General features: G+C 40.8%; 1 protein-coding gene across 2 annotated transcripts in view; it reads left to right on the top strand.

Annotated features, from left to right (window-relative positions):
* cblb (Cbl proto-oncogene B, E3 ubiquitin protein ligase) overlaps positions 1–26,184 on the top strand; it is a 76,214-nt gene extending 50,030 nt beyond the window's left edge. The window contains exons 10-19 of one of the 2 annotated variants that reach the window (XM_038709096.1): positions 6,120–6,320; positions 7,573–7,767; positions 10,206–10,592; positions 16,431–16,522; positions 18,475–18,591; positions 18,703–18,767; positions 19,233–19,349; positions 19,729–19,920; positions 20,431–20,547; positions 21,037–26,184. In XM_038709096.1, the coding sequence (XP_038565024.1) occupies positions 6,120–6,320; positions 7,573–7,767; positions 10,206–10,592; positions 16,431–16,522; positions 18,475–18,591; positions 18,703–18,767; positions 19,233–19,349; positions 19,729–19,920; positions 20,431–20,547; positions 21,037–21,266 (1,713 nt within the window). In that variant the 3' untranslated portion in view covers positions 21,267–26,184. Of the gene's footprint in view, positions 1–6,119; positions 6,321–7,572; positions 7,768–10,205; positions 10,593–16,430; positions 16,523–18,456; positions 18,592–18,702; positions 18,768–19,232; positions 19,350–19,728; positions 19,921–20,430; positions 20,548–21,036 lie in introns of both variants that reach the window. The other variant, XM_038709095.1, reaches the window with a different exon arrangement.
* The last annotated feature ends 1,074 nt before the right edge of the window (positions 26,185–27,258 follow it).

The following is a 27,258-nucleotide window of genomic DNA, read 5'->3' as shown; positions in this document are numbered from 1 at the left end:
GTTTTACAGCTGTTTCTAAGGTTCCTGAGTTTAGAGATAAGTTGGTGCCAGTTAAGGGCAGGTCTTGGTGAATTTTGTTTCTAATAGTTAAATTTTTTTTTATTAAAGAAGCTCATGAAGTCGTAACTACTGAGAGCTATGGGAATACTTGGCTCAATAGAGCTGTGACTCTCTGTCAGCCTGGCTACAGTGCTGAAAAGAAACCTGGGGTTGTTCCTATTTTCCTCTATTAATGACGAGTAGTACGCTGCTCTGGCATTATGGAGGGCTTTCCTATAAGTTTAAAGACTATCTTGCCAAATTAAACGAGAAGTTTCCAGTTTGGTGGAACGCCAATTCCTATAAAGTTTCCGCGATATTTGCTTTAATTTGCGAGTTTCAGTATTATACCATGGAGCTAACCGTCTTTGTTTTATTATTTTCTTTTTTAGAGGGGCTACAGAGTCGAGTGTCATTCGCAGTGATCCTGCAGCACTATCAACAAGATGATCGATTTGGGAGGGACTGAAATTAGCATAGGAGTCCTCTGTTACTTTGTGATCTGATAATGAATTTAGAGCTGATGGAATCGCATCCTTAAATTTGCTACAGCACTATCAGACAGACATCTTGTATAAAAATCTTTGCCCAATGGCGTGTAGTTCAGCAATACAAACAGTGGTCAGATAAAGAGGGATTCTGTGGGAACACTATTAAATGTTCAATTTCAATACCATATACAAGAACAAGGTCGAGGGTGTGGTTAAAATGGTGGCACGGTGGTCCAGTGGATAGCACTGAGGCCTCACAGCAAGAAGGTCATAGATTCAAACCCCGGTCGTCACGTCCTTTCTGAGTGGAGTTTGCATGTTCTCTGCGTGGGTTTCCTCCAGGTGCCCTGGTTTCCCCCATCATCAAACATGTTAGGTTCTCCAGTCAGTGACTGTGGATGGGTAAAATGCGGAGAATGAATTTTGAAACATGTATGTGACAATAAAGTATCTTCTTACAAAAAAAAAACACTGAGTTGGTTCATGAACACTCAGAGAAGCCAATTGAATCTAAAAGAGAGTACTAAAGCTGTCATTCTCAACATCCACATGAATATTAAAATCCCCTACAATAATAACTTTGTCTATTTTAAGGACTAAAGTTGACAAAAACTCTGCAAATTCAGATAAGAATTCAGAGTACGGACCAGGTGCTCAGTACACTATAACAAATAGGATTGGTTGCAGTGATTTCCAACTTGGGTGTGAAAGACCAAGAGCAAGGCTTTCAAATGATTTATAATTTAGTTTAGGTTTAGAGCTGATTAGTAGGCTAGAGTCAAAGATAGCTGCAACTCCACCTCCTCGGCCTGTGTCTCGAGGAATGTGAGTATTAATATGACTGGGAGGGGTGGATTCATTTAGGCTAACATATTCTCCATCACCCAGCCAGGTTTCAGTAAGACAAAATAAATCAATATCATAATCTGATATTAGTTCATTTTCTAGTACACCTTTAGAAGAGAGAGATCTGATGTTTAAGAGTCCACATTTAATTTTCCTATTAGTTTGCACTATTGCTCTTGTGGTTTTAATTTTTATGAGGTTTTTATGCACAGCTCCTCTTCTGTTTACCTTTGATTTAAATAATTTCAGTTGTCGGGGGGCAGACACCGTCACTATGGGGCTTTCACTAGGTAACTCCTGAAATGGAGGAGCAGAGAAGTGTGTTAAACTGCGACTCTGCTTCCTGGTCTCAACTCTGGGTTGTCGTGGATTTGGTCCACTAATAAACTTGATTTCTAGAAATGAGAGCTGCTCCTTCCCAAGTGGGATGGATGCCGTCTCTCCAAATCAGACCAGGTCTTCCCCAGTAAAGGTATGGGGCCCATGAGAGGGTTCCCTTTTTGTAGCTATTAGTTTTATCCTGAATCAGTGCAGTGAGGACTCACAGGATTCATAGAAGCTTTTCGGTTTGTTTTTACCAGACTAGGTTTCATTAGATGATAAGGTTCGCGTATTGAATTAGCAACTAGTTACTAGTTGTTTCCACAAAGTATAAAGTCATCATTGCTCAGAGCAGGGCTTGACATTAACATAACATTCTACAGTAGCTGAAAACGGACAAGCAGCGCTACGGAGCATGTTTCGTCACTACGTTCTTCTTGTTCTACTTCTGGTAGAATTCAGGCAGTGTATACGGACATTAGAAGTAGTAGTAATAATATACTGCAAGGGTCGGCAAGTAAGTTTTGCATCAGTGCAATAGTTTCAACCATTAGATGGTGGGTGAGATTATAAACCATAATACTCACTTGCATTAATGTATCGTTTGGTTAGCTCAGTTCGTCAGATGTGGGACTTATAACCCAAGGGTTCAGTGTTCGATCCCACCTTGAGACAAGTTTTTTTGTTTCTCTCTTCAACAAATGGATTCTGCAGCGACTGTTCCTCAGAACACGGCATGTGCTGCACTGTTCCACATCCATCAACCTCTTTCAGAGGTGTGTCAAGCATGCTACAGACTCTTTTAATGTCATTCAGAATTTTTCAAAATAAAAGCTCAATTCAACTTCAAATACAGAATTGCAGTAAACAAGCTTCTCTCACTTTTATTTTGTAGACAAAACCACTAAAGAGGATAAAGAGGAGTGATTATGTGAGTAACTGTTGTAACCATGACTGAGATCTATTTCAGCATCGCTATCAAAGTATTTCTTTATTTATATTCTTTGCCACTATCAACGCACCATAATCTTACCGCAGGCCAGATATTATTGCTGGCAGGCAGTTTTGGCGAGGGTCCATAATGACAGAGAGAATTAATTCCCTTTTCTATGTTTGTACAAACTTTATCTAATGCGTGGTTTATAATGGACTGTGGTGCAGAAACAGTGACAGTGTTGCACACTCTTGGCTTACATTTTCCATGTTATCTGTCAGTGGCCAAGTCACAATAACATATGGTTTTACTGAATAATTAAAGGGACTATATGTAAGTTTTTGATTTTAATAAATCAAATTTTCATTGCCTTATTGTCAATGGGCTCAAAAGTCACTTAGAAATGAAGCACACGGCTGTTTTCTCTGTTGCTTGCAGCAGCCACTATTCTGCTTTTAATGTGAGGTCTCCGGGTCGGATTCAGCTCTGTGCGCGCTCCCGAGCCTCTCTCAGACTACAGCGACAACACGGCAGCTAACGACATGCAGTCCACTAACACCATAAAACAACCGGCTCACAGCAAAACACGGGCTCCACGTAAGGATCCAAAACAACAATAAAGGTTTATGTGCTTAAGCCCATCAGACCAAACAGGTTCAGATGATGTCGAGTAAGAACAAACTGAGCATTAGTAAAGCTGGAGAAACACAGAGAAAGTCACGTTAGCTCGCCGGCTAATGGCAAATGTTGCAAAGTTATATCGCTTATTTCTGTATGAAAGTGGTAGTGTTTCGGATTATGCTCGCTCATGACTTCAAGCGAACACGCGTACGAGCACACACCTGGTTGCAATCTTAGAACCGCACCGCTAGTGGAAACTCCATGATGCCCTTTTAAGTAAATATAATTTCTGAATATATACCTAAAGAAACCTCATCTCTTGACTTGCTACTCTCTGCTGTCTCAGAAGAGACAACTTTTGTGCTGTGTCAGCCACCGTAGCTGTCCTGTGCTCTTTGAAAGGTTAGGGGGCAGTGGTAGACTTGACAGATGGTTGCAATTGACAACCTTCACCACTAGATGCCACTAAATCTTACACACTGAACCTTTAAACAAGCGGACTGGCCGTCGAACTGAGATCTGTTTTAGCCTGCTGTTAATTATCAACTTGACCAGCGGCGGCAAGAGCAAGCTCTTTTAATAGCAGGATAATCCACACCGCCACACAACAGGCGCGTCTCACTCTATCCTGCAGTGCCGCCGCTCAAGGTGCGCCAAATATGACATCCAAACTTTTGTCAAACGAGAATAGGCCTATAAAAGTTGTGGGCAGCCACAGTCCCTCAGACCTGTAGACCATCAGCCTCCCTTCTTGTTTTAACCTGATGGTATGATCTCTGTCATCACACACAACTGGTTGCATGCACGCACGCATCAACACAGCGATCACTGAGTGTGCATAGAAAAAATGCACAGGAGAAAAAGACAAAGAGAAAAGGCACTGTTATAAATAAACAGTGTTTCTGAAAAAATTTCAGTTTAGTTTTTCATTTCATCTTTTACACCCATGCAGCACTTTCATTACATATATATATTTATAAGAAGCTCCTCTTTTATGTGTCTATCTTTATAGACTGCATGTTTTCAAAAAAAGGAGCCTTACACATAACCTTATCAGAGCTAATGATAATATTAGTACATTTTAGCACACCAATTTTAGGACACCATAGTCAACTTTAATCATATAAAACGTAATTTTCCCACAACAAAAATGTGGCTTGTGAAAATGCTGTGTGGCTAGTAACTTTGGAAAACCACTAGCCACATTGGCTAGTGAGCAAAAAAGTTAATGTCAAGCGCTGACTCAGAGTGATGCAAACTCTTTTCAGAGATGGCATGGTTTGCTTTGAAGTGTGTCTTACCTGCCAAGACGTTTACATTAAACTTATGAAAGAAGATAAAATTGAATTGACAGTGAACAAGTCAAATTTTACAAATACTGTAAACAGTAACAGCAATATACTCCTTTTGTTGCCCAGCGAGAAAGTCCCCAGACTGCCTTAAACTCAAAATTACCTAATGAGTCAAAACGTATTTTGAGTATTTTGATGAGTAAGGGGAAACGTAATAAACTTTGTGAAACACTGTCTAAGACAAATTCTTAATTATTCATGCCTTCTTGTAAAATGATTTCCTTCATTGTGTCAGTTTGTCCTGCCATGTTGCTGTATCGTAAGACTCGTATATACTCTTTCCCCATATGAAAAACAAATACTTGTGTACGATACTCCCCAAATTTGGATTTAAACAAGTAGACAGAGTCTGCAATTTGAAAACATACCAAAGCGCCAAATGCCTCCCTACTAGCCAAACCCCTATTGTCACAGGAGGTAGCGATGTCACAAACCAAACTGGGCCAAATGACCATAAAAAGTAGATGTTATCTTACCAAAATGGTCCTGGACGAGCCTCTTGTGGGGGGGCTGACACGCCCCCTTATTGGATATCAGTTTTTTTTTAATTAGACGCTGCAGCTGATTGTAATGATCTGAAGTTTTACTAGAACTACCAGCGTTTTTTATTAGATGCCCAAGCCAGAGGGATGTGACCACATGTGTAAGGCAGCTGTGCAGGGAAGCCTATTGAAATTTTCCCTTTTTATTCTTATCACACTGTAGCCTAAACCATAAACGTTATGTTAGTGAAATTCACAGGGCTGGTCTAGACTGTTGCAAACATCTCAGATGCAAAAAATGACATGTCAACCAACAGTTGGCGCTATAATAACAAAGCATGTTGCACATTCAAAAACCTTATATATCCATGTGTTCCCTGATTTAAGCTGCATCTTGTGATATAGGCCACCTATTTTTTTCCACTTCAAGCGCTGGACATACAATAAACCTCGTTAATACCTTAATCTAGTTAACATTAAGTTAACACATGCAGCTTTGTTCTCTGTAAATATTGTCTGCCATTGATTATAGCCACTGAGTCAGTGTAGACATGCACTGAAAACCAAAACCTCTTTTATTCTCTTATTTATGACCCCTTAACAGGAGCTGCCATGTGGAATATGTACATGAGCCAATGAATGTTGTGAAGTTGCAAAACTTTTCCCAGGAGAGGATCTACACAAGCATGTGTTCAGTTGTCTTTGCCAGAGTCATTTTATGAATGGGAGGAAGAGAGAGTAAGATACTGTAGTAGTGAAGAACAAAACCACAAGCATGTGTGTCTCAGCTGTGTGCAGCAACAGCCTTGCTGCTTGACACGCCAAGTGATTCCTCATGTTCCCAAAACACTGCAGCAACAAAACCATGCTCATCCGATTAGATTTTGACATGTCTGTGGGTCTCAAATATCACAGCCGCACCTCTGTATCTGTGTGTGTTTGTGTGTTGAAATTAAATTTGTATAACTACAATAAATAGTTCAAAGCATGAAATATCCTGTTTCATGTAAATTCGTTCCCTTGTCTGTTCCAGGAATCGGATGGTCAGGGTTGTCCATTCTGTCGCTGTGAGATCAAAGGCACAGAGCCTATAATTGTGGATCCCTTTGACCCACGACATGAGGGCACCAAATGCTTCTTCCTGGACCATCATAGCTGCCCCATGCTGGAGCTGGATGATGAGGAGGACCGAGAGGACTGCCTGATCATGAATGGACTGGCCAACATCAGGAAGGTAGTAATACTAGCTGGTAGTATAGATGAAAGGGCTTAAATAAATCTGATTAGCTTTTATTTTAGTTGTTTTTAATACAGGAAAAGGTCCAGGGCTCTATTTATCAAACATACAGTAAGTGTAGGATGAACCTTAAAGAGTAACTCCCAAGTCATCACATCACATCACATCACTTGGGAGGTACACAGTCAACATATGCTCAGGCCAGTCAGGCCAAGGATTTACTCTGCTCCATTGTTCATCCTTTTTTATATTCTTACTATTACTATACTATTATTATTATTTTACTCAGTGAACTATTTATAAATGGTGTTCTTTCATCTCTGTTTCTGCAATGAAGCCATCTAGCATCTGCTCTTAAGCCTTGTTCACACTACACGATTTTAACCCCGATTTGCCGGTCTGCGAGCTCAGCTACCGTCAGGCTGTGATCAGGGGTAAATCACAGATCGGTCAGTGGTTGCAAGTTGTTATTTGTGAACTACTCAACGACACATCAAAACGGCTCCCTGACTCATCCCTGACACATTGCAGACGGCAGCCAGATATCTAGCATGCCAAATATCTGGAGGACTCGGCCGACTCGACATCCACATCCAGCCAATGAGAGCAGGCAGCTACTGTTTCACTGCAAAACACTTTTTACTCCCCTCCAGCCCTCTCTGTAGCTCAGACAATCCTTGCTACATGCGTGTGCTAATCCATTCTTTCACCCATACTCTGTCTTCATAATTGCTATCTGTAATAAACAACAGCTGTTTTGTGTGTAGGTTCGCTCATTTCCCGTTTCACATTTCACATGTGTTTTCTTAACAAAACATGGTTTGGAGACCAGCCCTCAGGTGACACAGCCATTGTCAGCTCGTGAAGTGTGTGACCCCCGTCACCGATCAGTCACGTAGTGTGAACTCCACAAAGACTTTAAAACTCCCGTCACACGATGGCAAGTTGGGTAGTCTGAACAACATGGCGATCAGCCCACGCTGAATGTCGAGTAGTCTGCATGAGCCTTTAACCAACTTAAGACAACTCTGGACATCTTTTAAATTAAACATTTTATAAACATTATTAATAGTAAGAAATTTGATCAATAACTTTAATTCTTAAGTTTTAGGAGCAAAAGTGAAGGATTTTACTTTTAGCAGATAGATCAATAAACCAGATTACTAACTCTTTACGGTGCTTAAACAACAGAACAGCAGGTCATAAATGATTAAACACTGCTTTAAGAGATTATTTACTTTTCTTTAAGCACTGTGCCGAGCGCCAGAACTCACCCATGGTGTCTCCCAGCTCTTCACCTGTCAGCCAACACAGAAAAGCCTACGGAGGAGACCCCAGCCACTGCCTCCAGCACCTCAGCCTTCCCCCCGTACCGCCACGACTCGACCTCATCCAGAAGGGCGCCATCCGCTCCCCATCTGCCAGTCCCACCGGCTCCCCGAAGGTCAGTGACAGTATTCCCCAGATGGGAAGAAAACTGGTTCACCTCTCAAAATATTGTTAAAGTGAAGCAAGGAGGGCTTAAAAACCAAAATAAGAATATGTATAGTTGCAACAACAATGATTGGGGTCCAGGCAGGTTGTGAAAAATGCAAAATTTTGTTAAAAAACTGAGCAATTTCAATACCGCTGGTACTGGGATCCACACATGCAAGGTCACAGGCTTGGATAACTAATAAGTTTGATATGAAGGACGGAAACAGAGGATACACATGTGGGGTCCTTATGTAGACATATTCTGGAACTTCTATGTTGACTGGAGCAACATTTTCTGATTTGTAGCCTGATTTGCGTAATGTGACACAGTTTTGTTCTGTTTATAGCACCCCCTGGTGTTCAATTTGAATGAAACATTGAGTTACATATCCTGAGAGATTTGTGATGATTGGAGAATGAATATGTGATAATATAGTATAATTTGTGTAATGCTAAGCACCTTTCTTGCGCTTGTAGCGCCCCCTAGTGGCCTATGTATATGAAACTGTCTGGATATATCTGGGGCACTTACCTTAGCATATCTTTTGAGTTTTGTGATGATTAGCCCCTATGGTCGCTGATTTTTATTCATTTATGTCCAGAGCCCTGCCCCCTTTGAAGTTGATTGGTCCATAAAAGTAATTCAGATATCGACATGCTTTATACAACTTTTAATAGGCTTGATCCAATGATGAGGTCTAGGAGGAGATGTCAAAAATGTGTTTTATTGCATATTGAGCTGCACCTGTGTGCGAAATTTCAAGCCAATCATTTCCACTTATTTCCCCAAGTTACATGTTTCTAGCTCATTCCAGCTCACGGGAATTTGAGCTGGCGTGGCAGACAACAAATAAAAATTAAAGCTGCAAGCAGCGTTGAGCAGGCCCTCACCCCCATGTGTGCCTCAGGTGCAGCGACAGCTGTGACTCTTTGATCGCAATCCAGCTGACACAGCTTTGTAGTTATCACTGCAAAAATCACACAGATGACGTGTCGAAAATATCTCACAAAGTGTGGTTGAGGTGTTGAATTAATTATTCAATTCAAAGTGGCTGATTTCCGGTTGGGTTTAGGTTATAACTGTAAAAAACAGCTTCCTGTTTAATTGCGAATATTTACTCACCATGGCAAGATCATTTGACAAGAATAGTGAGATGGATATGGTCAACCTGCTATGGAGGAGCGTACATGCCTCACTATGGACATTTTTGTCCGCTAAGGTGCTAAAAAGTAGAAATAAATTTTAAAACGTGTCCTTTCCAGATTCCAGTAAGTAGCGCTATCACTATGACTAGAAAATTGCCGACTTCCTGTTGGGTTCAGGGTATTTTAAGTCTAGTCTTGACATGTAAGACTCTAAGGGGTTGACATGTGAAATTTGGAACAGATCTGACCATGTCTGGCACATATACATGCTACTTCCTTTTTCATAGCGAAAAATCTAAATTCAACGCCATGCCATGGCCATTCCATTTGAGCCATTGATCAAAAAAGGTTCTTAAGACGCCGCTACCCCATTTGAAGTCGATCGGGTTAAAGCTCTAGAAGGAGTTTGTTAAAGTACGGAGCCTGTAAAAAGGGAAAACGCTTGTAAATAATTCAAAATGGCCGACTTCCTGTTGGGTTTAGGGTATGGCTCCGAGAGGATTATTTTTAAGTCTGGACAAGATACATCGGTTACCCAAGTTTCGTACATCTAAGTACAATGTACGACAGGGGCTGCTTTTTTGAAATTTTGTAGGGGGTGCTATTGAGCCAGTTTTCCACAACCACACCCCAAACTATATCAGCCAATACAAAACAACCGTTTTAAAAAGCGTGCAAAGTCTCGGGAGGGTTTGACTATCCCTGGCCATGTGACAGCTAAAATGGTTTTAGGGGGCACTATAGAGCGTTGCCCACCAGACCTGAGGTGTGTGCAAATTTTCGTGATGAATCGAGTATTCTAAGGCCTTCAAAAATGAGTTCTCCGCGGAGAAAAAAAAATAAAAAATTCCCAGCAAATACAATAGGTTCCTTGCACTTTGTGCTGGGGTCCTTAAAATAATTCCTTTAGTTTCATAGGGACCTTGCAATTTTCATGCTCGGGCCCTAATAAAATATCTGAGCAAAAACAATAGGTTCCTTGCGCTTTCGTCCGTTCGTGCTCGGGCCCTAATAACTAAAACAGACAAACACAGAAGGGTTCTACTGTTTCGTGGTTTGAACGCTGATAAAACAAACATAAAAATTCATTAATTTTTGAGTTTCTGTAGGATTTTAGTATCCATAAATCATGTTATGTTTATCTCTTGAGTTGCCTTGTAGAGATGGAAATGGTTGGGGCGAAATCTTTTCACACTGGGTTAAAATATGCTGTGGTCTTTTTTATTTCACTGTGTACACCATATCTCTCCACCTCTCTAGTCTTCACCAGGTATGTCTAGGAAGCAAGACAAGCCTCTCCCAGCACCACCTCCGCCTCAGAGGGACCCACCTCCACCGCCACCCCCTGTGCGTCCTCCTCCCATCCCCCCAGAGTCACGACACTCTTGGCTCCCCAGTTCCACTTCCTTGTTCTCTGCCATCTCATCTTCTACCGGCGCGCTGTCAGACTCCCAGATACCCCCGGAGACATGGTGTCCCAAAGACAGCCACTTTGCAGATGCCCACAGGACTGGATCCGAACACCCACTCCCGCTGGGACCCTCTGGCCCCTCTCATCTGAATGGAAGACCACTCAGTTGTCCATCCGGGGAATTTGGGAGGTTACATCACAGAATAGAGGGGGCAGGAAACTCAGAGACCTCCAAGGTAGGCCATAGATGTCAACTGGAAAATTTTATGTTGTAATTTGGGGAAAATATGGAAAATCCTATTTAGATTAGATATTAGATTTCCATGAAATGCTGCACAAACGTTCATGGTTCTGAGAGAATGAATCCTAATGACTTTGGTGACTGAAATGACATGTCTCCAAGAAGTCGGATGGATCATGAAATTTGGTATAGGCATTCATGTTCCGCTCAGGATGAATAGTAATTACTTTGGTGACTTTTCATCAGATCAACAGCATTACTTCTGTTCATGTCTGAATACCTGCTAAACAAATGACATCCCCATCAGTATCTACTAACATGCTAAACTAAGATGGTGAATTTGGTAAACACAAGTTACCATGCAATTTGGTGAAGACATTGATGGTCTTGGAGAATTCCGGTGATCTTCTGGCTTTTCATCTAGCTTTTCATGTAGCTCCACCACTACTTAAACATATCTATTTGTCGAGTGTTTTCGTTTTTCTGTTTAATTCTTAACAATGAGCATTACAGCCTTTCAGAGCAACTCTGGTGTGTGTCCTGTAATGTCAAGGAATGACACAATGAAGTTGTAGCCACTTCATGCTCGAATGGACTGTATTTACAAATATTTACATTGAGAATGAAATACAAATACAAAAGCCTAAATAAAACATTATACGCGTTATTTACATACCAATAACCTGCCTATAGTAGGCTATACACCTACACACCCAGAAAGTAATTGGGCATTTTGAAATCTGCATCTGGGTGAATGTAAACAGCAGTAATAAAACAGGGTTAATAATATGGTCGGCATCTTAACATAAAAAAAACTTGACATCTGGGAAACATTTTTCATCAACGTTTGATCACCAACGTGATGCAAACGTATGCATAGTGCTTGTTAATAGGCAGGCAGACAGTCAAAGAAAGTTTAATTTAGATATTCACTGTCTGCCTGCCTATTAACAAGCACTATGCATACCCACCAATCTGGTGGGCATTTGTTTAAGTTTTTGATACAACATGTTGGGCATGTTGTTTATATGGGGATTATGTGCATTGCTTTAGGGAGGTTTTATTCCGAGTTAAGCTTGATTTAATTCTCATACATGTGGTCTACCTCTCTGATTTCAAAGAGATAAAAAAGTGAGAACAAATGCCTTTTTTAGCAGTCACTTTGTAGATAAGGCATGCAGCAGACGCAAGACTAATAAGCTGCTCTGACATTCTTCTAATGAATACATACTTGAAGAGTGTTGGACAGAATATAAATATGATAAACTATGCTTAATAATGAAATCCCTAATTCAGCTGAAAAACCTGACCATTCTAATTAAACCAGGCAAATCCTCCAGAGTCTGTCTCAACATTTACTGATGTGGAAACCAGAATTGTGCTGAGCATCTGCACAATAACTTAAAAGCTATTATTTAAAAGCCTAGCGTGCAGTGCGCACACATAGCCAATCACTCGCTCTCCCTCCAGAGAAACTCTTTGATCAGACACTGCCTCCGAGAGTTGCATGTAGAGAGCATTGACACTGGTGGTAATATTCAGGAAGTTGATGTGGCATATTTTTTTGTCAGCTGTAGAGCAAACACTAGAGACGAGAGTTTAGGCCCAACTGTAGAAACTACACTAGACGGAGGTATAGTTGAGTGAGATTTTATTTAACAAACTGGGTAAAACTTCCAAGTGAGATGGCTAGGCAGTACAAAGTAAAGCACAGAGATCCAAATGATGAAATTAGTGAGAAGTCCATGAGTCAAAAAACGTAAGAATAAATTGACACATCCGAAAGGAAACACGGGAATATAGAGACAAAACAGCAGCCATCAATTGTGACAACCCAAGAGACATGAATGAAACAAACAATGAACCAGCACAGAGTGAGGGGAGCAAACCACTTAAATACTCCAACACAATCAGACTGAAATTTGTTTGAATAGCAAATGTGCTTGTGCCCATCTGTGTGCCCATGGGAGTGTAGGTCCTAAAATGAGGTGTGTTCAGGTAAATTGTTGGTGCATTGCTATCTTGAGGCAGCACAAAGAGATTGCACCATTGACCAAAAATGAACAGATCTGCGCAACATTTCACTGTTCTCACCGTGCCATCCTCCTGATCAATCCTGAATTCCATCATTACATTACATTTATTCATTTAGCTGACATTTTTTTCCAAAGCGACTTACATTACTATATATGTCAGAGGTCGCACGGCTCTGGAGCAACGAGGGGTTAAGTGTCTTGCTCAGGGACACATTGGTGGATGTGTCACTGGGGATTTGAAACCAGGTTTCTCACACCAAAGGCATGTGTCTGCGCCATCACCACCCCATCAGAGAGTCTAAATTATTTCAGAAGCTAAAGCTGAATTCTGTTTCCTCTGGAGAGTTTTCTCTGTCCTGTCAAGTCACATTTATAACTACAGTTTTTTAGTTTTGCTGCTTAAATGCCTCATGATATTTGCTGTGACTTTACTGAGCACATGGAAACATTAAGCAGCGCACCCCAGGTGGAGGTGGCCCTAAACGGCAGGGCTGCTGATACGGCTCTGAACACTGCACATATTACACAGGTGAAGTGTGAAATGTTTTGTGGTTGACGTCAGTTACTTATTCAATTCAAAGTTGCTGACTTCCAGTTGGGTTTAGGGTATAGTTCTCAAAAAACAGTTTCCTGTTTAATTGTGAATAATTACTCATGCAAGAGCATTTGACAAGAACTTGGAGATGAATGTGGTCAACCTGCTATGAGGAGCAAAAATGCCTCAATAACTAAGTGGCGTAAGGAGGCGTGTAAGGACAGATGCTCTCAGTCATCCAGGTCATGGACCATCACAAGTCCTCGTTACAGCAATCATGCAAATGTATGAAATACTTAAATACATAAAATAAAATATCTGTCAATAAGATAAATGCAGACTTTCATGTTAATGTAATTATTTTTTTAAAAAATGTTTTCAACATTTTCCAGGTCCCACCCCCTCATTCTGTTCCTTTTATGATGCATAGTAACTGTGAGAAGTTTCATTCAGATATATTAATATTTACTGGTAGCTCAGTGGGCTCAATGTTTTTATATTTACTTTCATTGCGACAAAATGTTATTTAATTCAAAATTTCTCTACCAAAGTAAATGAATCCTTGAGTAAGTATTGTTATATTTTTTTACATAATTTAACTGTTCTTTTTCATATTCTGATTTGTGTTATTATTTGGTTTAAACACTATATAATCAGAATAATATTTTTGGGTTAGCACTATTGCAGCCTTAGTCAGTAGTATAGTTAACTCTGTGCAGGGTCACGAAGTGGCTGGAGCCAATGAACCCTGGATAGGTTGCCCGTTCATCACAGGGCTAACTCATAGAGACAAACAAGTCATACACACGTTCACACCTAAGGGCAAAGAGTCACCAATTAACCTATGCATGTCTTTGGACAGTGGGAGGAAGCAGGAGAACATGAAGAGAACCCACACAGACACGGGGAGAACATGCAAACTTCACACAGAAAGGCCTGGGCCTTGATCCACTGAACCTCTTGCTGTGAGGTGACAGTGCTAACCACTGCACCACCACATCTGTGTATCATGTTAATCTTAATTATTCTCATTTTTTGCACCACCTACCAGTTATTTTCTGGTATATTAAAGAAGGACACTTCAAGAGAGGTCACTTAACAAGAGCTTCTTCTGCAGCTGTCGCTTCTATTTGTTGGAGCGCAGTGCAGACGTTCACATTTAGGCTCTCAGAGCTTTCGACCGGGCTCAGTGATCTACAGTCTGAACATTTGCCCCCAATTCCGAATGAACTGTCACATATGGTAAATGGGCTAGTCTTTTCGAGTGCTTTACACTACATCACATTCACCCACCTATGAGCAGAGACCCAACTGCTCATCAGAAACAGAAATGAACCCATTCACACACTGATGACACAGTCACAAGGAGCAATTTCAGGTTCCCAACCATCCTTTAAGGGGACGACCGTTCTACCCTGAGTCAAAGCAGCCCACTTATGCCACTTCAACACTTCCATAATTAAGGTCTATCTGCTTTACATGTGCATGTGTTTTGCAGTGATTTCCCTATTAAGAGTGGAAACAATATAGAATATATAAATAAAAACAAGTCTTGGAGAGAGTATAACATGTTTATTATTTTGTTCTTCGTTATCACTGTCCTCCCGCACATTGGCAGAAATTGCTGCACAATCCAGGGTGGGGATCTTCAGAAGATATCCACTGCAGCTCACCTCTTCCAACATACACACAACGTAAAAACAGAACAAAATCATACTCTTGATCTGCATACAGTGTTCAGATTTGTTTTTGTTTTAGTCTTTTTTGTTAGCAACAAGTGACTTGCTCAGCACAGTAGGCTGTGCCCTATGCATGTGTTATTTTTTAAAAGACACCGATGTCTTCCTTAGGTAAAATCAAAGAAAGAAACCACTAAAGTCTGTTATCAGACTGTAGACTGTAGCCTACTGTAGAGGTCATCCAGCTTGATCTTTGCCTTTATTAAGGTGAGGGTGTCAGCATCTGTGACTGAAGTAAAATGAATTTGCTGAAGGCTGCAGTACATAACGTGAGGCTACACGCTGCAACTTTATCCTCACTTCGATCACGTTACAAGACTAGTAACAGTTTATGAGTTATTGTTGACAGTTTAAGATATATGCATATTAGCAAATCATGGCATAAGAGAGAAAAGGCTTAATAGCCAATGGTAATTTACATGGTGATCGACCTCCTTTATCCGTCATGGTTGGTGATTTATTTTTTTTATTGTAGAAAACACTTTATGGCTTATTTCAACAACCCGAAACATAAAATGGTGTTGAAACAGTATTAGATTACAAAAAAGCCAAAAGAAAACAAACCAAAAGAAAGAAGGTAATTGTGATTCTTATTAAAGTATCATAATGTGCGTCTGTATTGCAGGGATTTTGCTAAATGTGGTTGATGGATTTTATCGTTTGAGTTTGAGAACGTGTGCCACTTTAAATATTGCTGCCACAAGGAATTGTGGGATGGCATTCTCTCCTTTCCTTTTGAAAGGATGGTCAAGTGTACCCTATGCTAAAGGAGATATGAAAGGAAGCATTGAGGCACCTTTCCTTAGCTTTTAGAGAACAGCTCTTATCATGGCTGCTGCTGAAATACTTCTGGTTCACTTCACTCAGTTAGAACCTTCCTCAGCAAAAAAGACTTTTCGCAGACCGCAGCCTTAGTCTTCCACAACGAGAGGTGACCTTTAACCTCACCAGTGTTTGTTGCATGCTGGCTAATCAGGCAGAAGATTCAGAGGTTGTACCTTTCCTGTGAATGCAGATTATTTTTGGCAGGGGATTAATGCTAATCTTAGACACAGAAGATGTGTGTCATGCAGTGCTGCTTTGCATTCCTTCTCAGCAGCACTGCTTTTACGTGACGCAGTATACAGTTTTTTTCTGAAAGTGATTCATCCTGCTTAGAACACTATAGGCTGGTGATTAAATCAGGTTTGACAAAGCGCATAAATACTTACATACAATACTTCCTTAAACCTGTACTTACTTTAGTGAGTTGCTGTAAAGCTACTGTCAGTGAGTAAAATATTACCATTTGCTGTAGAGTCCCTGCATCTACCTTCAGTATGGTGTCCTGGCTGTGAATGAGAAGTGATGAGGACTACACTACCTTCCTCCTACACCAGAAACAGGGGGGATCTCATGCATAATATACTGTATTTAGGTTTACTTCAAGTCTTCAAATCCAGAGGATAATGACCTCTTCAGTTGTTCCTTTGTGGTTTTTGTAACCCCGCCTCCCATTCTCTTGTGTGTGTGTGTGTGTGCAGCCCTTCTCTAATGGCGTGCAAGTCAGCGATGAGTATGACATCCTTCCCTCTCAGCACTCTCCAACGCAGTCCACACTTGCAAGTAGCCACAAGTGAGTATTACACACACACATACAGTGGGACTTTTTATCCAGCGAGAAAAGAGAACTAAGTTTCCTTGGAGCTATCCTGGAAATGTTTTGGACAATATAGAAATTAAATCTTTGTACAGCACTTTTCAGGAAATATGCACATATTAATAACCCTAGCCAGCATGTTCCCAAGTGACCTTTTTTAAAGTTCCTCTACAAGACTGATTTGAAAACAGTGTACCAAAATGAAAGTCTGTGTAAATTATAAAAAGATGATAATGCCTGTTTAATCAATGCCAAATAATTGATATCAAATTGCTGTGCGGTCCGCAGTCTTAAAGCAGTAACAAAATTGAACTAGAATGATGCTTCTCTTTTACAAGCATTAACCTTGTGAGAGTTGAGTAACATTCAGTTGAAGACTAACCAGTTACTTTTTGTATGTGGCTCTTATAAAGCACCTCCTGTTCTCCTTTTAGATATTTCCTTTTAGTGTGAAGTTTCATCTCCCAAATCTCCTCCATTCTTTGCACTGTGGTTTCAGACACGAGTGAGGTCTACTAGCCTTAGGGAGAAGTCCTGGTTAGTAACAGCTTTGAAAAATGGTGGCTGAACGTCTAATAGCCTTTTAGCTGCAGTCAGAATTAGATTAGGAATAGCTGTGTATCGGGCAGTGGTGGAGGCAGGGGATGGAGCTGTCACTTCTGATGAAGCTTTAGCGGAAGCTCTGGTCCTGCAGAGAACAGTTTAGTCTTGTAAAATATTGTGAGGTTGTTAGAGTGATGTGTATACTCTCTTACACAACTGCATTCTCCAAGCATAGATCATAGGATCACTCACTCACACACGTTTTTATTATTATGTACACTATACATTCCCAAAACTGGAACCTGAAGTTTTTGAAGTTGGTACTTGCTGCATCTATTGGCTTACTTTACATGTGAATGTGTAATATGTACACTTGCACAGTGGTTGTGGTGGAAAATTAGGCTGCGTAGGTGTTTCTTGTTACTGATTGGCCAAAGAAATTCCTGCATCATTCATGCTAGACTCGTGCTCTTGTTTCATTATCTACTGAAGACACAGTAAGTGTACTTGGTACCTTTACAGACATTGTAATCAAGAGAGGACCTGATCATTGTTATTTAATGCAGGCTACACTTCATGGCTTATCATTTAGCTCAATCTGTACAGTAATGAGTGAGATGAGGGTGGATTTTCCCAACAACTTAGAAGGAAATTAGAATCTACACTTTAGTTCACAGGCTCCTCTAATATTTAGACCAGTGTTGTATCGTGTTGTTTTGTTTTTTCAGCTTGCCATGGACAGCCTGCCTAAAAAATTGTGTCAGTGAACTTTTAATCACCCAGGATAAAGGCACTGAGCAGTTTTTTTGTTTCCACTTCCTCATCTTAATAGTGTGTCCTATAAATGCACTTAAGGACTCCCAGATGTTGTGCGGGTCAGATGAATTTTCATTAGTTTAAAAAAATGCTTTGAAAAAAATAGTATTTTTAAATGTGATTTTGCTGTAGCCATGCATCAGAGGATGGTAGGCTGTAATGACTTGAATTGTTACATTAACTTCAGATCTTGGGCGGTCACCAATGATATGGGAGGCTTGTTGAACTATAATGTTTGGTTTTTCTTTTGAGGCGATAACATTATGAAGTTTGCAGTCTGATTTTAGTTCTTTTGGTCAGCTCAAATGTGCCATTCTCAGACTGTTGAGGGTCGAGACGAGTTCTGTTTACAGTGACATATCTTTTCAGCTGTGCACCTGGACACGTCACAAGTAGAAACAGAGAGTAGATAGCATGTTGTGTTACTTTGACAACCAACCACTGTGAGTAATCCTCTGCATTTTGAGCAGTATTTTTTTGCAGTTTGAATGTAAAGTTTTGTAGCGTATGAATGACAATGATGTAAAAGTTTCATTGACAAATCTTTACAGACCTTCCAACCCTTTCAGCAGTCCTGTGGTAGAACGACAGCATGGAGTGATGGAGAGGGTGGAAGACAGCTATCAGATCCCTTCATCCAGCCTCTGCCTGAGTCAGTCTCCCATCTGCATTTCTATGCCCAGCAGGTACTAGCCTTCTCTCAATGTATTGAAGTCACTGTTGCGATACAGCAGCGATAGTTCCATAACACTTTAGTTAGGCTGCTGTGAACCAAAAAGATTTCCTCTCTCATTCAGACACTTGGAGAACAGCTCTCCAGAGCCCTCCATGGAGGAGAAGAAGCCCCACTCCCCAGAGCCTGGTGAGTCCTAATAGCAGCAGAGTCAAGTGATAAATATATTTTCCCCTCTTACCATGACATCTGATAGGTAGTGAGTGTTGCAATGAGCTGAGTGAAGTGATACACAGAAATGATCTATAGAAACTGTGTGAACACATCTGGATGACTTTAATCAACTGCTGTCTTAACGTGTTCTAGCACTAAGTCTTGTTGTCTTGCTGTTTTTGACACTGTCTTTTTAAAGAAAATGATCTTGATACCAGTAGAGTGATCTGTCTTATTCTGCCTCATTTAAAGGGTTAAAGGGATGTCGGCATATTAAATCTTAAAAATAAATCTTCAATCAGGTGAAAGTGCATAACAACCAAGTGGAAATATCTAATGACACAGGCAGAATTCTTTATTGTTCATCGAAAAACTGAATATGCTGTGTCCTGCTGGAGGGGCTCAGGCTGCATCACGTTGAACAGTGCTTCTGTTCCTCAGGTGGACCCTCAGAGTCGATCGGGGGCTTGGTCTCAGGGGCGGCACATACTGCTCTCTGCCCCTTCACCAACACCAACAAGGCACCCTCAGACTATGACGTTCTGCTGCCCCCCCAAGGTAGTCTACCCCACTCCCACCTGCTGTCAGCCAGCCTCAGCTCCCTTCCCTGTGCATCATGTGACTGTCTAACTGTAAAAAGTCCCTCAGTGAACCTCAAGTCATTTATTGTTTCTTTATTCACAGTTAGTTTTATTTTGTGAAGTTTAGCGTGATACATTACAGACGGATTATCAGATGTAATACGATCAATTCATAAACCAGCAAATAACATCAACTTAGTATCATTTATCAAAACCGTGATCTGCCGTTGGTTACAGCAGCATTTCTGTTCATCTCTGGGGCTGCACTTGGTTCAGTCACCTCTTCATGGAATAATTTTAAACTGTGGAGCAGAGCAGAGAGCTCAGTCATGACTGCGGCATCTGTTGTGTTTCAGTGGTGGACGACCCCTACAACAGCCGCCCTCCGTCCCAGCCGCCTCCTCCTCCTCCTCCACCAGTGCGACACAGCTTCACCGACCTCTCCACCTCGTCGCTGTCCTCACCCTGCAACTCGTCCGTGTGCTCTTCTGTCATCACACGACCACACAGACCCCCCTCTGGACAAGAGCACTTGCTGTTAACCCCCGGTGAGCTGGGATACCCACAACATTTCGTTCGAAACAAAATTATAAAGGGAAACGTATATCAGTGTGTCTCCTATGTTGGTGTGTAAATTTAAGATTTTCCACCTCAGTGAATAAAGTAAATGGGATGTACTTGTATAGCACCTTTCTAGTCTTCCAAACGCTCAAAGAGCTTTACGCAACATGTCACATTCACCTATTCATTCACTGATGACAGAGGCTGCCAGCGAGGTGCCAACTGCTCTCCAGAAACAGAAATAAACCAATCACACACACTACACACCAATGGCACAGCAATTCGGGTTCAGTATCTTGGACACTGTCTCTGGAGGAGCCAGGGATCAAACCCCTGACCTTCCAATTAGTGTGCAACCCACTCTACCTCCAAGCCACAGCCGCCTAGAAATGTTTATTACACATACCAAATTATGGAAAAATGATCGCACATTTACAGCATTACTTTGTGGCACAGCATATAGTTTTACTTGAATTTCTGTCTCATCTGTGGTCTAGACACAGTGTTTGACATGCTGAACAATGCTGCTCCCCTGCCTCCCGTCAGACGACATACAGAAAATGTTAAAGCCTCCAGAGGCTGCCTGGAAAACGACCGTTTACCAGCCAGTCAAGGTAGAGTTACATCTCCTTCTCAGCAAATGTCTACATGAAAAAATACACACATATTGCTCCTACAAATAAACACGTCTAGGTGTTGATGAGTGTGTACTTTTCCCAAAAACATTGGTACATATGACTACATGTTGTCTGTTTTAGACCTCAGTTATCTCACATATTCTGAATTAAGGTCTGGAAAAGTATGAGCCTTTGAAATTGAGCAGGATCCCTTTATTAATATAAGAAGAAAGGATTTTTGGCAGAAAACTCACTCTCAAACTCAAATACCCCTCTGTCAATCATCACATCAGCTTCTAAGTATTTGTGTATATTGAGTTTGGTTTCAGTAGCATTTATTTTTAGAAATGTACCCTGCTTGCCCTACCATCTTCCACTGTTTAGTCTACAAACCTCTCCTTCACCACTAATAACACTTTCAAGTTACTGCTTGTGGCCAGTGGCAATTTTCCACTGACATGTTTTCTCTCTTTCTCTCTCGCCAAGTCCCAATGGATTGTTTGCAGGCCCCTGCCAGGCCACCTAAGCCACTGCCCAGGAAGATCTCTCCAGAAACGGAGTCAGAGAACGTGGACGCCAAGATTGCCAAGTTGATGGGGGAGGGATACTCCTTTGAGGACGTGAAGAGGGCACTGATGATCGCCCAGTACAAAGTGGACGTGGCCCGAAACATTCTGCGAGAGTTTGCCTTAGTGGCCCCCAGACTGAACCTCTAGTCCTAGAGAAATCGAAAGGGGAGCACAAGAACGAAGCTGTGCCTCTGAATGACTAAAAAGGGCTTCTTCAGACTGCTTGACCTCGGGCTGCTGCAAAAACAATGATCAACAGAAAGGAGACTAGAATTTTGTTGCTGAACAGAGGTGACGGCGTGCAACACAGTGGCTAAAACCAAATCACAGCAGAACACAGAAAATTAAAAAGGGAGAATAGACCGCCTGTGAATGATTTAAACCTGTGAAAAAAAGAACCGGGCTTATTGTTGTTTACAGTGAGCTGTGCCAGTGCTGGCCTCTGGTTTTCAAACGCTTTTTTTTGTCTAGGAGCTTGGACTGCTTAAATGTTTTTAAGCCTTGGTCCTACTACTGCTGCTACTGTTCCTTTCACAACCTGCCACTTACCAGACTTTAATTTGGGCCTTTTTAATAGAACAAGACTAAGACAAGACTCTAGCTCGTTTTAGCTGACAACCAGCTAAAACCAGCTAAAAACAACCAGTGGGGGGAGCCAGACTCCACCGTTTCTCTTCTCTTACTCCTTTTCTCACTCTCTCACCATTTCCTTCCCTCTTGTGTTGCCTATTAAGGAATACTCCATTGTTTGCCCAGGGTCTGGCTGACTGGTAGGTCCTGACAACGTCTGATGAGTCGGGAGCATTTAGATGGAGCCTGAAGATGCCTTATTGATTTGATTAACTTGTTTCCTCCAGACTTGGAGACACCAGTGCCAGAGGGGTACTCTCATTAGATTTGATATCTCATTTGGACAAAATGATGAAGCAGGAATAGGGTGGGGGGTTAGTTTCACTCTTGGTTTCTGTTCCTAGACCAGAGGATTAATCAGCTGGGGCCTTTTTAATTACTCTCTTCACTTGAGGACAGAAAGCTTATGAATGTATTTGTTCTGCATGAGTGAGCTCTACCTTTGTGCACTCTGATCTCCTCTCAGGCCCAGTTTTGCCCTTAAGCGGTGGAACATTTTTAATGTTTGGGGACACTTCTCAAAAGCCAGAAGATCGTGCCTGCATTTCAGCTCATTTACATGACAGGAGCAAAACTGTTGTGTAGGTCAGTCAGTCAGATGTCACGTGTTAGAGCTATGAGACGATGGACTCTGCAGCTGTCACGCTGCACCCGCCTCTCTTCACTTCAGTTCACAGCCATCATATGGTGAAAATTTCCACATTCCCCACATCTGAAGAATCATTCTTAAGCTGATTTACAGTGAGAGTTACTTTATAGCTCTGCAGTAATTATGCCTTTCTACTGCTGCAATTATAATTATGCTGCAGAGCATTCAAACTATTCACTGTGTAGTCCAGGTCAATTTAAAACCCCCATACCTCAAAATTTCAAATCAGCTGTGTTTGTCCTTGATGACTGCAAGATGTCTCACCTATGCATATATTGAATTTGTTCAAGTGTAATACCGTTTTTCTTTTTAGAATAGTTTGCAAGATGTTGGCAGATCTGTGCCAGACCTGTTATCCATAAGACAGGAGCTATGTTTACAGGGATGGTAAAACCTAGCCATTAGTCTCATACCAATCAAATTCTAGCTTATCATGTGGGAATTCATTTTATTGTTCTGGCCAGCATTATCATTGGTTATGATAACATTGTACTCGCAAAGGTTTTTGAGTTCTAGAAGTGGGAACAGAGTGACATCACTACAACCAAGTCGCTCAGACAGGTTGGAGACTAACAGAGTATCCAGTTTATTTAAAACACCATTATGTTGTCTTATATGAACCCTTTTGTTTCTTTCCCCCTCTGTCTTTATTTTAGCGATGTTGCTGGGTTTCCACATCTCAGCAGTTTGAAGAGTACAATGTTATTCTTTTACATATTTCAAAGTCTGGCATTAAAATTGCTACCTGTAGAATTTGAACTTTGATGACTTTGATGAAATCTTGAGTCACTTAGTAGTATATGCTTCCATAACAGTCACTCGCTTCTTGCTACTTCTTAACTGGTTACAGCTAGATTATGTAAGCAACGCAATTTTTTGTGTATCAGAATGTATTGTGTGGGAAACATTGGGCTAACAGAGACAGACAGCTTACCTACTGGAGTGTAGATAGATCAGTAGAGTGTGTCTTTTCTTCCTGACGATACAATGTGTTGTATGAATGTCATCCTGACTACTGTAGTAAATTTTGTTATGTTCACAGTTGATGCTGCAGATTGACCTAGGCACATCTGGATCTATGTGTCTTTTTGAATAAACAAACAGAGTAAGTCAGAATCTGTCTGTTTGGACTGAGGTTCCTCCTTTGTGCTGTGAGTTAGTCCAAGTGTCCCCAGAGACGAGCAGAATAAATTAATTTTTCAAAATTAATTTGAGATTATATATTGTAGTGTTCTTCACAGAGTACTCTGTAATTGAGGCTCCCTGCAAAGGAGCAGTGTTTCTGGTCAAATATTGAATTGAATTGAACAGTCAGGCTGCAAAAATGGATAATACAGCAGGAGGAAAGGATTATCCCAGTCCAAACAGAGCTCCCTGTCATGTCTTTTTTGTTTGTTTTGCCTCTGTTCTGAAACCAAATGTGAAAGAAAGCGCTTCCTTTACATGAGTGCTGTTTTCGTGTGTTGGAGTAAGTCAGGCATCTTAACAGGTTTTGATCGTATGAGGTTATACTAACCCTCACTTGACATTTATATACATCTAAGCAAAAAGAGGTCAACGTAACCTCTGACCAGGTTAACAGAAGGTTGTAAGCATAGTGAGTATGGCTCTCTGGCTGCATGGGAATACAATTATGCTACGTAATGTAGACAAAATTCTCGTCAGTGAATGTGCTCTAAAAGACTACAGACTGGGCGGACAAAATATGTTTAACTGGTCAGTGTTACAGATAACAGACATCAAATGCCCCCCCACCTTACCCATGTATTTCCATAAGTGGATGCATCCACCACACTGCCATCCATTCCTTTCTTTTTAAGCAGCACTTTAAAGGGGAACACCACTGTAGTTTAAAAAGAACATATGTTAACATTAGGGCCTAAAACTGAGATAATGAGCAATTTTCTAATCTGAAGTTTCTAATCTGTTATCATCCATAATGAAGGCAGATTCACACAATATAGTGTAGTAACACCATGCAGCACAACCGTGAAAGCATGTCAGCTAAACAACACATATATAAACATATAATGCAGCACTTAGATGATGCTTTTTCATCAGCTTTATCTGCTCCTCTGGACTGCCAACATTATTTACATTTCAACATTCAAACTAGCTAGCTGGCTAGAAATGCTAGAAAATGTTGTCTGATCCTGCAAGAATGCTCTCCTTTTCCAATTTACAGAGTAGAGCATAGTTAACGTCTATGCAACACATCGGCTGGTTTATTTCCGGTAGACCGAGCCACAACATATTATAGAAATAAGGTAATCAGATGTGAAACTCGGTGATATTCCCCTTTAACTAAGCTTAATTATTGCACTGGTCTGTTTTCACTTTTATATTCTCAAAGTTGAATGACTCTGTGGTCAAATTCCATTGGACTCTCTTGTTATAAGTGGCCTTAGGTTGCAAGACAAGTTTTTATTTTCTTATTCCATTTTCGCATAAATGTGCTCGGGTGACAAAAAAGTGTGATAATATGTAAAGCATAGTGTAATGTGCAATTAATTTATGCTTATTATTAATGCTTTTTTCTTGCTGTCTTTTCATGGATGAGTCAAATGTCACAGTCCTTTCTTTTATTTTAATGCTTTGTGTTGGTTCATGATACTGTGGGACATCTGTTTCCTGACAGTGTGTTCCACTATTAAATAAACACATTATTTGAGCCCGAAGATTCTAGCGAGTCAAAAGAGGTTTGATATAACAAATGAGTGTCACCCCTAATTATGACTTCAGGGAGCTTCACTCTGCCCGCAAGCTAAATTACTGAAGTCAGATCAGGAGGAACTTTAACAACTGATGGAAGGCACTTGAGATTTAAATGAACTAGTTCAGTGCCCGTTCAAAATGTGCCTGTTTGGAATGGTCCAGTTGCTTGGCTTCCGCTATTGCTGCTTGCAGCTTTCTTAGTATTGACCCAATCCTGTTCTCCACCCTAACCTTAAACCGAACCCTCAGACTTAGTTGACTGGACTTGGTAAGTGCTTTGACTATGAGACGCTGCAAGGGTCCAAAAAGGGTATGATGAAACAGCACTGTCCCATTCCAGGCTCTTGCCTTACAGAGTGAGAGGTCATTTTTAATGGTCATTTCCATGTTTATTTATCTTTTTTTAACACCTCTAGGCTTCCCCTAGTTATGTTAAACACAGGGATCTGTGTTTAACATAACAGTGCTATGAACTGTCCAAGGTGGGTTAAAATCAAGGAGAACTACACTTGGCTGAAGATACTAGAAGCTGTTTCACCTCTCATCCAATAGGTTTCTTTATTTCTGACTAACTGGTGGGGAATCCAAGCTATTTAACCTCTGTGGGGTCGTTATTAAGGTGATGGACATCACTTGGTTCGTACAGTCGTTATGATCATTAGAGTCACCTGATCACACGATCATCTTTGGCATTGCAGATGAGTCGAAGTGTGAGTACAATCTCCTGGGAAGGGATGAAAGGACAGCGCTGTAGGTTGGGGAAAATTGGCAGTGAAGGTTCATCATTCTGGTGTGAATGGCTTCTTTTACTCCTCTTCAGGTGTTTATGTTTCTTCTCTTCGGCTTGAGCACTTGTTGGTATGTTATCAGCTATGTGGAGAGCCTTGTCCTCTTCAATGTGTATGGCACAGTTCAAGAAAGCCAAACTGTTGTTGCTGACATCCTCTTGCATGAACTGGATGTTACTGATGTTATAGTATGGTGGTATGATAGTATGGTTTTTGTAAAGTGTCCTTGGGTGACTTTGAAGGCGCTGACAAATAAAATGCATTATTATTATTATTATTATTATCACTGTCAACTGAGTTGATGTTTTCTGTGAAGGCTTGTTCCATATGTCGTCCACATGTGTGTACTAGTGGCTCAATTCAATTTTATTTATATAGCGCCAAATCACAACAACAGTTATCTCACAGCGCTTTTCATAAAAGAGCAGGTCTAGACCGTACTCTGTGATGATATTTACAGAAGCCCAACAGTTCCCACCAAGAGCAGCACTAGGCAACAGAGGCAAGGAAAAACTTCCAGAAACCTCGAACCATGGCTCAGGGTGGGCGGCCATCTGCCTCGACCGGTTGGGGTGAGAGAGAGAGAGAGAGAGAGAGAGAGAGAGCTGTTGACTCAGTGCTGTTCATCTAAAGGACTTCAGGGCTCTGCTTTCTACTTCTTCCATGTAGATGTTGCTAACAACAGGTGATACTGGTAAGCCCATGGCATACATTACCTGTAAATTAACACCAACCTAACTGTTATTTTATGTGTTATGCCAGTAATTACATTTAGTTATTTTTTGTACAAAAATATTAATATATTATTCATACAATACATGTCTGCTTTCTTAAATAACATGCAAATATATGTAAAACTATAAAAGGACAATAATCTGTAAATAAATATGTAGCTCATTAGACAATGGATTATGTCCATATAAAAATGTACTTTTTTTGTTTGTAATCTTAAAGTAATTCTTAACATTCAACACTACTACTACTACCAACAACGTGTACAACTCCCAACAAAGATCAACTAGAAGTAAGATGCTTCACTCTGTAGCTATAACGGAGCATTCAACACACAGGATGAAAAGAGGAGCTGCAACAATGTGCAGTATGACAAAAAACATGATGGTATTTGAAAATAAAACCATGTAAAGCTGTTCTGGTACAACCTCTAAATAAAAATGATGAACCTGAAAGTAAGCATAATATGACCTCTTTAATTACAATAATACTAAGTCCTTTACTGAAAAAGTACTTTACGCTCCCTTGGGGGAATTAATTGTATTTTTTAAACATAAAACTTGAATAATTACAGAAAGAACCAATCAAAACTACATGCTACTGTGTGTCTGTGCACATACAGATT

Source organism: Micropterus salmoides, unplaced genomic scaffold (genome assembly GCF_014851395.1).
Source record: "Micropterus salmoides isolate LMB-PRFRI ecotype aquatic unplaced genomic scaffold, ASM1485139v1 Ms_hic_scaffold_9, whole genome shotgun sequence".
NCBI classification, from domain to species: Eukaryota; Metazoa; Chordata; class Actinopteri; order Centrarchiformes; family Centrarchidae; genus Micropterus; species Micropterus salmoides.
Note: the sequence above shows the minus strand (reverse complement) of the source record. Positions and strands in the feature narration are given on the sequence as shown.